At 38.5% G+C, this 10,750-nt stretch overlaps 1 protein-coding gene across 3 annotated transcripts in view; it reads left to right on the forward strand.

Moving 5' to 3' along the window:
* The window catches only part of PAIP1 (poly(A) binding protein interacting protein 1), a 30,273-nt gene extending 25,064 nt beyond the window's left edge, over window positions 1-5,209 (forward strand). For all 3 annotated transcript variants that reach the window (XM_047092911.1, XM_047092896.1, XM_047092903.1), the window contains exons 10-11: window positions 2,643-2,736; window positions 4,830-5,209. In XM_047092911.1, the coding sequence (XP_046948867.1) occupies window positions 2,643-2,736; window positions 4,830-4,923 (188 nt within the window). In that variant the 3' untranslated portion in view covers window positions 4,924-5,209. The remainder of the gene's footprint in view (window positions 1-2,642; window positions 2,737-4,829) is intronic.
* The last annotated feature ends 5,541 nt before the right edge of the window (window positions 5,210-10,750 follow it).

The following is a 10,750-nucleotide window of genomic DNA, read 5'->3' on the forward strand; positions in this document are numbered from 1 at the left end:
TAGTTCATTTTAAACGCCAAATACTTCTGCCTGCAGAGTAAACCACAGGTTCTAGGTCCCTACTTAAGGGTGGCTACTTGTTATTACAGATTACACTATACAAACCTTATTAAGTAGTCCTTGTGCACATGCAGGAGTTTCTTTGGGGTAAAGAGGTACAGTCGCTGCATTGTAAGTTATGTGCGTCTTCAACTTCACTGAATGTTGCTAACCTGCTTTCCTGTATGACACCACTTAGTATTCCCTCAACAAGATTTGCAGGTTCCTGTTTCTCACTTATTAGCGGACCTAATTATTGTCAGTTAGATCGTGCAAAATCGTGAACTTTTATTTCCTTACTAGCGATAATGAGTTTCTTTTCATGTTTCTATTGATTTTTTTTTTTTCCTTTTGCGAATTGCCTGTTTGTGTTTTGTTGGATCACCAGTCTGTCTTACCTGATAATTCATTCCATAGCTTACGAAGTGACTCCTAGCTTCTACCTGTATGTGCTGTCTTTCCATTATGTTTGCCTTGTCATATAGAAGCTTTGAGTTTTGATGTAAACGTAGCTGTCTTGTTCCTGTTCCCTGTGGCTAAGAAAGTTTCCGAATTACTATCAAATTCCATTTTCTTCAAGTCTTTCTTGCTTTTTTATATTTAGGTCTTTCTTTAACCCGTCTGGCTAATTTTTATATGATGGATGTAGTGGAAATTAAATATTTCTTCCATATTATCTTGTCTCAGCAACAGGTGTTGAGTCTTCCATCCTGTGCTAGTTACAATGTCCCTCTGATATGTGCCTCCTCTGTAGACTTGTATCATTCCTGTGTCCATGCATGTGGATCTTTTGTCTCAACACCAATACCACAGTCGTAATTACTACTTCACTGTAAATCTTGCCATGTCTGGTAAGATGATTTTTCTTTCTTCCCTTATTCTTCAAAGTTACCTTGAATCATTTGGTTCTTTGTTCTTCATCTTTGTCTCATTTGCTTAAGTCTCTTGATCTTTAGATTTTCAAGTCCTTTTTTTGTTTTTTGTCCTTCTAAACCTGCTTATTTTTGTTTCACATTTTGTCATTTAATTCTAATCCTGTTATTTTTTTATCACACAGATTTTTTTATTTTGATCTTTTTTATTGCAATCTGATATTTAATGATCTTAAAACATTTTTTGGAAATGATTTCAAATTTACAGAAAAGTGTAATTACAAAAGTAAAAATTGCGCAAGGGACACCTCTTGTCATAGGGGTTTTTCATGTGGGTAGTAGAAATTTGAGGTGCAGGCCCATTGTTCAAAATTCTCTGAGGGACCAGTTTCTTCAGGGTACTTTTGCCCATACTGCAAACCCAAGAAGAGACCGGCAAGTTTCTTTGTTATCCGTCTTTGCCACCAGAGTGTTTCGCATTTTATTTTTTCTTGGTCTACCTTTTGCTTGGGATATCCGCCCTTGGAGGGTGCTGGATTTGTGCACGGAGAGGTGGGCATGGGCATGAATTCCATGTCCCTGTTTCACATGGACCCAGGACCTTGCTTTCTGACCTTCTGTGGGTTTTTCAGTCCAGTCCCCTTTGTTGCTGAGAGCGTGTGGTCTACAGCCTCCTGGCTGCAGTAGGGAGGTATGGTTTTCAGGTATCTTTTTGTTTGTTTTTTGGTGACTTGGTTTGCTTTTTTATGAACCCCCTCTGTACATGTCAAAGAATGTTTGTCCTCTCTATTACCTCAAGGATCTGTTGCAGGAAGATTTTATAGTTAAATTTGTCTCTAAATTGCCAAAACCAGATGTCAAAATATCCCCAACTCTTTAAGCTGGAATTAGTTTTCTAGAGACTGGCAATCTTGGAAAAATAAGTTCTAATGTAATTATCCTGTTGAAATATGAGGTATCTGTTTAAGGTAACTAGTTTGAATACACACTGATCTTTTTCTCATTCAGAGAGGTACTCAGTATGAACATGCTACTCTCAAAAGACATGTAGTAACTCTGTGTAAGACAGTTGGCCTATGGGGAGCTATAATACTACCTGTATTGCCTTGGAAGAACCCAACCAAGGGAAAGTTAGTATAGTTGAAACATTTATCAAGTAGCTACCTTCCAGCTGTCTCTAAGGAGAGGGAAGAAAAGAAAATCCCCTGTGCTCAGAACCTTTGCTAGGTTAGCTAATCTGATTGAGAAACATGGGCCAGTGGCTGTTAGCTGCTAGCCACCTAGCTCACTTTACTTTCTTGGGGAAAAGTAAGGGGACCCAGAGGCCAGGCTATTTGATTGAAATCCTTCCTTGTGAAAGAGGTTTGGAAGAACATGTACTTTCCCAACAAGTTACGTAGCTGGTATTTTGTCTTCTGGAATGAAGCAGCAGAGAATATAAGCAGCATACACCTTGGCTGTGACCTGTACTCTGGTATATTCACGGTGACTTTGATTTGCAACACGTAGTTAGACGAATATTATAACTAAGCTCTATGGGCATGCAGGTAGCAAAAGCAAGCCAATTAGAATGTAAATTTTGTAAAATAAAAAGCTAATAAAATGTGATTGGTAGCTCACTCCTGTTTAAGCCTTGGATCTACTTAAAACTCCTAATATTAAAAACAATTTTTAAGGAAAACTGGCCTTTTTTGACTTTTGTCAGCATTTAACTAAAAAAAAACTTTACAGATTACCAAGAGAAATATCAAGAGTTACTTGAAAGAGAAGATTTTTTTCCAGATTATGAAGAAAATGGGACAGATTTATCAGGGGCTGGTGATCCGTAAGTTCTCTTTTTTCTGCTTTCTTTGTGATGTTTCTATGGCTACAGTTTGTAGATGTTTAGGTTAGAAGGTAGATGAAGAATGCACGTTGTGATTTGATGGTGTCACAGTGATACTTGTCTACCAAAAACTTTCAAGAAATCCTATTAGAACACATAAACTACAATTCTGAAACGTTATATATATCTGAAGGGGAAAAACTTAAAATAGTAGTATACTCAAGCATAGTTTTATAAAGTAGATTAGTTCAGCTCAAATACTGTAAGATCTTGGGCAGGTTCTATGCCTGTTTCTTCATCTGTAAAGTAGGGATAGCAGACCCCTCTTTGAGTTTTGAGGACTAAGTGAGAAACCTAGAACCACCTCCTGGCACACAGTAAAAAGCTCAGATCTCAGCTCTTAAAGGATAAATTAAGATTAAGGAGAACACCGATAATGACATAATAGTGTTTGGACTGAAGGGAAGGTGTGAGATATTCACATATCTCCATCTCTCTCCCTGCTATTATTTGTAATAAAAGAAACTTTTGTCACACCCTTACCATCAGATTGCATTGTGTTTGGTTACAGAAGAACCAAGAACTTGAGAGGTTTAGTTCTAGCTCTTAATAGTTTATATGAATTTGGACAAGTTACTCAGGTTCTCTTCCTAAGTGGAGGAATGAATGAACTAAATCTGACTTAATTTTTCTTATCTCCTCTCTCATGTGTGCTGTAGGTTTTAAAGTGAACCACCTTTATTTTCTCTGCTATCTAGTGAAATCATAAGTCCATTTGAGATCTTCTAATATTACCATACTTTTACATACTAGTTCATTAAAAAAAAATAATAATAACAGGGATGTAAGGACTCCAAAACCGTTAAGAAGGTTCACCCCTGCTGGGTATACCACTGTAAGTTCAAATTGTTCTTGGCCTTGAATTTCAGGTTGTCCTGTGAAGTTTTGCTTGGTCAGTATTACATGCTCTGACACTAACACACTGGTGGCCATTTCAGCACATGTAGTGCAAGGGGTTTTTGCGAGGTGGGGAGACACATAGATAGCATGTTGTTGTAGAGGAAAAGTATAGAAAAGGGAAAAGATTTCTGGCTGTGCCACACACTTACCCAAATCTTACAGTATTTACTTAACCTCCCAAAGTCTTTTTTCTTTTATCTCTAAAATGGAGATGGTAAGGGTGCCTGGCTGCTGAGTACATAGAACATGTGACTCTTGATCTCGAGGTTGTGAGTTCAAGCCCCACATTGAGCATAGAGATTACTTTAAAAAAAAAAAAATGGAGATGAGAAATATGGAAATGATAGTAGTACCTGTCTTTTTAAGATGGCTGTGGGTTTTCAGTAAGAATGTATATTATTAAATCAATAATCATTTTAAACTTTCCACCCGTACTTAACCATGGAAAGCTTTGTTTTCCATCATTTTAAACTACCTAATAGTTGAAAAAATTCTGAGATAGATGATCTCGAAAGTAGCTTATTATGAAAGTGATTCCAAATAAATGGGAATGTGACTAAATTATTTCAGGAATACCATTCTGATAAGTAGACATAAAATGTATCATTAGAGGTAAATGGTACATCTGAAATTATGTTCTAATTATAGTGTGATTGTTAATAAGATAAATTTATGAAAATGCTAATCTTGAGCCCCCAAATTTATAGTTCAAGCATTTAAATTAACTTTTAGGTTAAATTCTTAACCTAACATGTGTCACAGTGCCTGGCTGGCTCAGTCGGTAGTGCATGAGACTCTTGATCTCAGGGTTGTGAGTTCGAGCACCACTTGGGGTGTAGAGATTACTTAGGTTAAATTTTTAAGTTTTAATTTATGTCTAAAAGTATGACAGAAGCTTACCTTCAAACACAAGAGACTCAGAATCCGGTGTAAAATTGAATTTCCCAGATAAGGCATTTAGTTGTCTAAGGGCTGACATGTATGTGATTCAGGAAAGTACATGCATTCTCTAACAGTCTAAGATAGTTACAGTACCATACTTTGTGTGTGTGTGTGTGTGTGTGTGGTTTAGCATTTTAGATATTTCTGAATTGAAACATTAAACTTATGAATCATCTTTACTTCTTTCATAGATACTTGGATGATATTGATGATGAGATGGACCCAGAGATAGAAGAAGCTTATGAAAAGTTTTGTTTGGAATCAGAGCGTAAGCGAAAACAGTAAAGCTAAATTTCAACATATCAGTTTTATAAAGCAGTTTAGGTTATGGTGATTTAGCAGAACACAGGAAAGCAGGAAAATGTGTCACACTTATACCAAATTAAGGATGTTGAGTTATGTTACTAATGTATGCAACTTTAATTTTGTTTAACACTATCTGCCAAAATAAACTTTATTCCCTATAACTTAAAATGTGTATATATATATAATAGTTTATTATGTACAGTTAATTCCACTGTTTTGGCTGCAATAAAATCGATTTTGAAATAAATGAAATGTTGAAAGTAAATTTTGCTAGTTGGTTAGAAGCTTATCCTTTAAATTCTACTTTTCTTGAGGGAAAAAGTTTTAGGCTGGAAATACATATTATTGCAAAATGTAGCATCCTTTTTTAGATGAGTATATAGCTTTCATTTAGTTTTACATGGTCTCAATGAATGGGTTTCAGATATGAATCACAACCATGAAAATCTTTAGCACAAAAGTCTTAGAATATATCATTAAGCGATATACATATCCAAATGCTGTTTGATACCAAGGGCTTTTAAAATGTCAAAAAAACCCACAAAAACTTAAAACTCCCAACTAAACAACCAGGATTCTTCATTGAGCATTTATTGCGATTCTAGAATTGAGTTTTTTTTTGTTGTTGTTTTTTGTTTGTTTTCTAACTTCATTGCCCTAAAGCCAACAACATTCTGCTTTATTTATATGGCTTTCATTTTTATTTTGTAGCATGAGTTGCATTGACTTTTTTACTAGAGAATTTTACTAGATCTTTGTCATTCAGGTTTTCATCTGCTTTATAATTGATACACCTTGAGGATCACTTTTCTAATACTTTTACTATAATGTAGTACCACCTCAGCCCTATTTAAAAATATTTTTACCTAACGTCAAGTCTTTTTCCAACTAACTATAAAAGTAAAACTTCTGTACAAAAGGATTGCTTGTAAATAATGCATGTAAATAGTTCTGTTAATAACCCACTGTTTTACATTTGGTACATCTGTGTCTGCTAATACAGTTAGGTTTCTCACTTTTCTGCTTGTTTGTTCAGTCTGGATTAAAATTAGACTTTGAAAATAAAATTTAAATAGTTTTGTTTCCTCTAAGTTTTTGGAGTGATATCCTGATATTAAAGAATATCTGTTGAACTTTTATGTGACATTGTAAAAGGGTTTGAAATCAAACTATACTAGGAGAGGAGATATTCTGTTCAGTGTGTGTTATTTAGTTCAATAACAAGTCTACTTGGGAAAATTAACAAATGTAAAATACCTTTTAGATTCCTTATTGTAAAAGGGAAGTATATACATAGTTGGGGTTTTTGGAACTTGTAGTAGGATTCTCTTTTTCAGAATGGCTCCTGCGACATGGTAGATAATTACCTTCATCTGCAGTTCTCCAAGGACTGTGCTCAGTGTAAATCTTGGGGATGGGGAAAAGGGTGTAGGGAAGGGGCAGTACATTAGACCGGGGACCAAGTACATCATAGCTGAGTATGCTATAAACTTCTAGCAGTTGCTCTGTGAATAACCATCCAGCTTTGTCCACTAGCTCATTGTCACTCACCACTGCTATACTCAACAGGTACCAATAGGCCCTGGTTCAGTTCCAGTGTGTTCCAGTTAACTAGTGCTACCTAAAAAACCACCCAAACTTAGTGTCTTCAAACAATAAGCATCTTATTCTCATGAGTTCTTTGGTTCAGTGATTTGGATGGTGCACAATAGGGATAGTTGTGGGTTTGTGTTTTGTTTGTTTGTTTTCTATTCTGCAATGTTTGAGGCCTCAACCAGGAAAACTAAGGGCTGGAGGCAGTTCCAACAGCCGGGGGCTGTAATCATCTTGAGTCTTCTTCACTCACATGGCTGATGACTGGGCTGAGATGAGTTGAAGATATCACTTGGCCAGACCCATCTACACATGGCCAGTCCATGTGGCCTGGACTTTTCACAAACATGGCAGCTGGATTTTGAGAGGGGGCATTGTAGAAGACCTAGGAAGAAGTTACATCTGGAAGGTGCACACAGCATTTTTTCCATTACAGTCTTGGTTCTAAGTGCGTCATTAAAGCCATATCAGATAGGAGGCCATTAAGAAATGTGCGGACATGTTTTAAACTGCAACAGTATATCATGAAGAGATGGCCAGCGCTGTAATTGTTGGCCTTTAGAATTGCTGTATCTTCAACAGAAATATGGGTCCTAAGATCTTGTAGGTCTCCAGTGAGCAAGGACACAAAAGTGCTAATGAATGTCCTAGGCTTCTGTTCTGGTAACAAAGCACAAGTATTGGTTTGTACCAGCAAAATCTGGCTCTTGTGTCGTCAACTCTGACCTTATGTCTTTGTTTTCAGTGCCCTTCCAGCCAAAGACTACCAGGAACACACATGTATCTGAACAGGTTGGATTTAGTACTTTTGCAGTAAAGCAGAATACACACCAAGGGGAACTGTAGGGTGTGTCAGTGAGAGAGTGTTTAGAACCCATCATGGGGTTTGGGCTTTGGTTGAATAATTTGGGAGAGGGCCTAAGAAACTGGAGTTTCACTCTAGATTGGATATGGTCAGAAAGGGGCAATTCAATGACTAGGTATTTCATGAACTATAGGACAGGTGGATATGGAGGAGGTTCTTATTTAAGAAAAAAAATCACACTTAGCAAGAGAAGATGATACTTGGTATGAAAGAGTAAAACGTTCAGGACTGAAGGACTGAAAATCTGCTCTCACTGAAATAAAAGTACCCTTGCTGTTAATCAGTCTGGGAGGACAGACACAGATAAAGCCAGCTGCAAAGTTAACAGGACACATTTTCCCCAAAGTCATGCAATTTTAACTGCCACCGTGACCCTTTGCATGGCCACTGCTTTGTTACCAATGCTGTCTTCAGACCTGCTTTGCTATCCCACCCATCTATTCCTGGGGATACCCAATTGCTAAATAGTCCTCCCCTCATGACAGCACCACATCCCTAATTAATCCCTGCTTCTAATCCTGCTTCAGAAACAACATCCAACACAGAACCAGTATCCCTTCCCTCAGAACTTGCTCAGAATCCTTCAGCAGGAGTCCACATCTTACCAGTCGGTGCCCTCTTCCCCCTGGTGTAGCACGCTGTTTGTTTTTTCTCTGGAGTTTGCTCCCTTGCTTACAAGTCCCTATTTTAAGAGCCTGCTGGCTTGAGCCTGGTGATCTTTGGCTGACTAGACTTTGGTATACGTAAATAATTTGAGGTCACGTATACTGCTACTGTGTTGTCAGCCTGGCAAAGCACCAACCCTGGATGGACCTGCTTCACCCAGGCAGCTGGAGGCCATGTTTTCTGGTAGGTTAGTGCCAGTGTAAATTCATAATCGCCACCTAGGCTGTCAGCAGTGCCAGCGATCTGTGTTTATTACCTTGTTTATCTCAAACTCTCCACTCTATTTGCTCCTCATCCCCTAAGGACTTGCTTCACAGAAAAAATTGGGCAGATGTATACAAATGCATCTGCGTTCACTTCATTTTTCCTCTTGTACAGGATGTATCCCTCCTCTTAAAGGCCAAGTATTCCACATGTGCCCAAAACCTGTGCCCTCTGACTCATGAACTCTCTTGTTACTTAGTCCGTATTTTTTCTTTTTTTTAACCTCTTTGCATGAGCTGTCAAACATGTCATTCTTGAGAGAAATCTGGCCCTTAACATTTCTCTCCCAACTACAGTTCTATGCTTTCTAGTGAGATTTTTCAAATATCCCATTTTCTTCTACTTCCTATTTGCCCTTCAAACACATAGCTTCTGCTGCCACTACATACAACAGCCCTTACTGATTACATTTATGCCACTAAATCAAGTAGATACTTGATTCTTTAGCTTGTTCTCTAGGCAATATCTGACACAAGTGACACCAAAATTGAAAACCTCTAGGCACCTGGAATAGAATAGCCTTTCTGGCTTTATGTGGTTCCCCAGTGTTTGTGGGATTCTCTTCCCTTAGCTAATCTATTGAGTATTGGTGTTCCTCAAAGCCCACTCCTAAACATTTTCTTCTGTCACTGTATCTTTGGGCTATTTAATCCTCTCCTAAAGCTTCAGTTAGCAGCTATCAACACTGACTTCCGGATTGGTTTGTTTCTACACTTTTTGCTAACTTGCCATTTCCACTAGGACGACTCACAAACTTTAAGTCATGCTATTCCCTAAACTTTGTTTTCTTGCATCCCTCTTACTGATGGCACTGCTACCTATCCACTTGCTCCAACAGAACTGCTGGAACTGTTTTCAATGCCTGTTCAGTCATCCCTAAGACTATAGAATTGATCTAAGTATTTCTTGGAGCTGTGCTCTCCAGACTCACGGTCTAATCTTGAGTCTGAAATGCCATCTCTCCTGTTGCCTTTTCAGACTATTGGGCTCCCCACATCTGTTCCTACATCCTACAATCCATTCTCTACCCAGCTGTTCCAGGTATCTTTCTAAAGTACAAATAGCATCATAAAACCCCCTTGTAGTAGACGGTTAACAAATAGGAGGTTCTTAGTCATTAGAGGGGAAAAAAGGTGGGAACAGGATAGGACCTAAGTACTGTGTGATACAAATTGATGTTACTGGTCAATGAAAACAATGCATCTGAAGGTCCCCTTATTATACTTTACATAAGCTTGAAGTCAATTTGCTTATCAGACTTTCAAAAATGGAGATGAATGTAAGGAGTTAGATTTCTCCCCATTCCTTGCTGTTGCCACTTTTGCTTAAAGCCCTTGTAATAGTTTACCATTGCCTTTTTTTTTTTTTAATGTCTATTTCTGAGAGGGAGAGAGAGAATCCCAAGCAGGCCCCACACTGCCAGTGCAGAGTCAGACTTGGGGCTCAAACCACAAACCATAAGAGTCGGACCCTTAACTAAGGCATTCAGGCACCCCTACCATTGCCTTTAAGATAGAATCCATAATTCATAAAACCATAATGATCTAGCCCTTACTTATCTCTATCACCCCCTTCAGGCTTTCTCTCCCCTAAAAACCTCTCTCTATAACCGTTCTTAAACCGAACTAGCTTTTTAAGGGTCAAGATCTTTCCTTTGGACCTCAGGGCCCTGTGTTACCTCTGAAACAGTTTCACCCCCACAGTACCTGGCTAAACCTACCTACCCTTTGGATTTCACTGGAAATACTTCCTCAGCCTCAGATCTGTCCACTACATGCTCTCACAGACCTCTGTATTCTATTTTAGGAACACTTACTACAACTGTGATCAAATTACTGTCTACTCCTTTCTTTCCAGTTCATCTCCAGTCTACATCTTCTACCCTGGGTCTCACTCCCTGCCTTATTTCTAAGGTGCCCAGCACATAGTAGGTTCTCCATAAATACTTAATGACAGTAAATTTATCGGACACATCTACTTGCTACTTAGGAAAAAAGCGCAGATACATAGTTGAAAGATATTTTCTGACACCAAATTAGAAAAAGAAGAGGTCTCTTTGACCCAAGTTTTTTCGGTTTTGTTTTTTGTTTTTTACAGCTTTATTAAGGTATCATTTTTGTTTAGATTAAATAAGCGTTAGTCCACTAAAATCCACCCATGTGGTTAGCTCTTGGCTGAGCTATCAGATGTTGGTCCTCACGGGAGGAGTCACAACCAGGTGGGGCGGGGTACCAACCTTTGAGTATCGGAAGTAAAGATCAAAGAGGAAGCAACCACATTCAGGACTGGAAACGCCCACCTCCCCTACTTCCGGTCCCGCCCTTTGCTGGGCGCTCGACGGATTGGCCCCCGGAACAGAGGGCGTGCTTGGGCGGGACTTCCGGTATTTTGGAGAGGAAAGACGCTTCCGCGGGTTGA

The sequence above is a fragment of the Lynx rufus genome, unplaced genomic scaffold (genome assembly GCF_022079265.1).
Source record: "Lynx rufus isolate CCGP_SWC_20201006 ecotype Redwood Valley unplaced genomic scaffold, mLynRuf1.p SCAF_1, whole genome shotgun sequence".
NCBI lineage: Eukaryota > Metazoa > Chordata > Mammalia > Carnivora > Felidae > Lynx > Lynx rufus.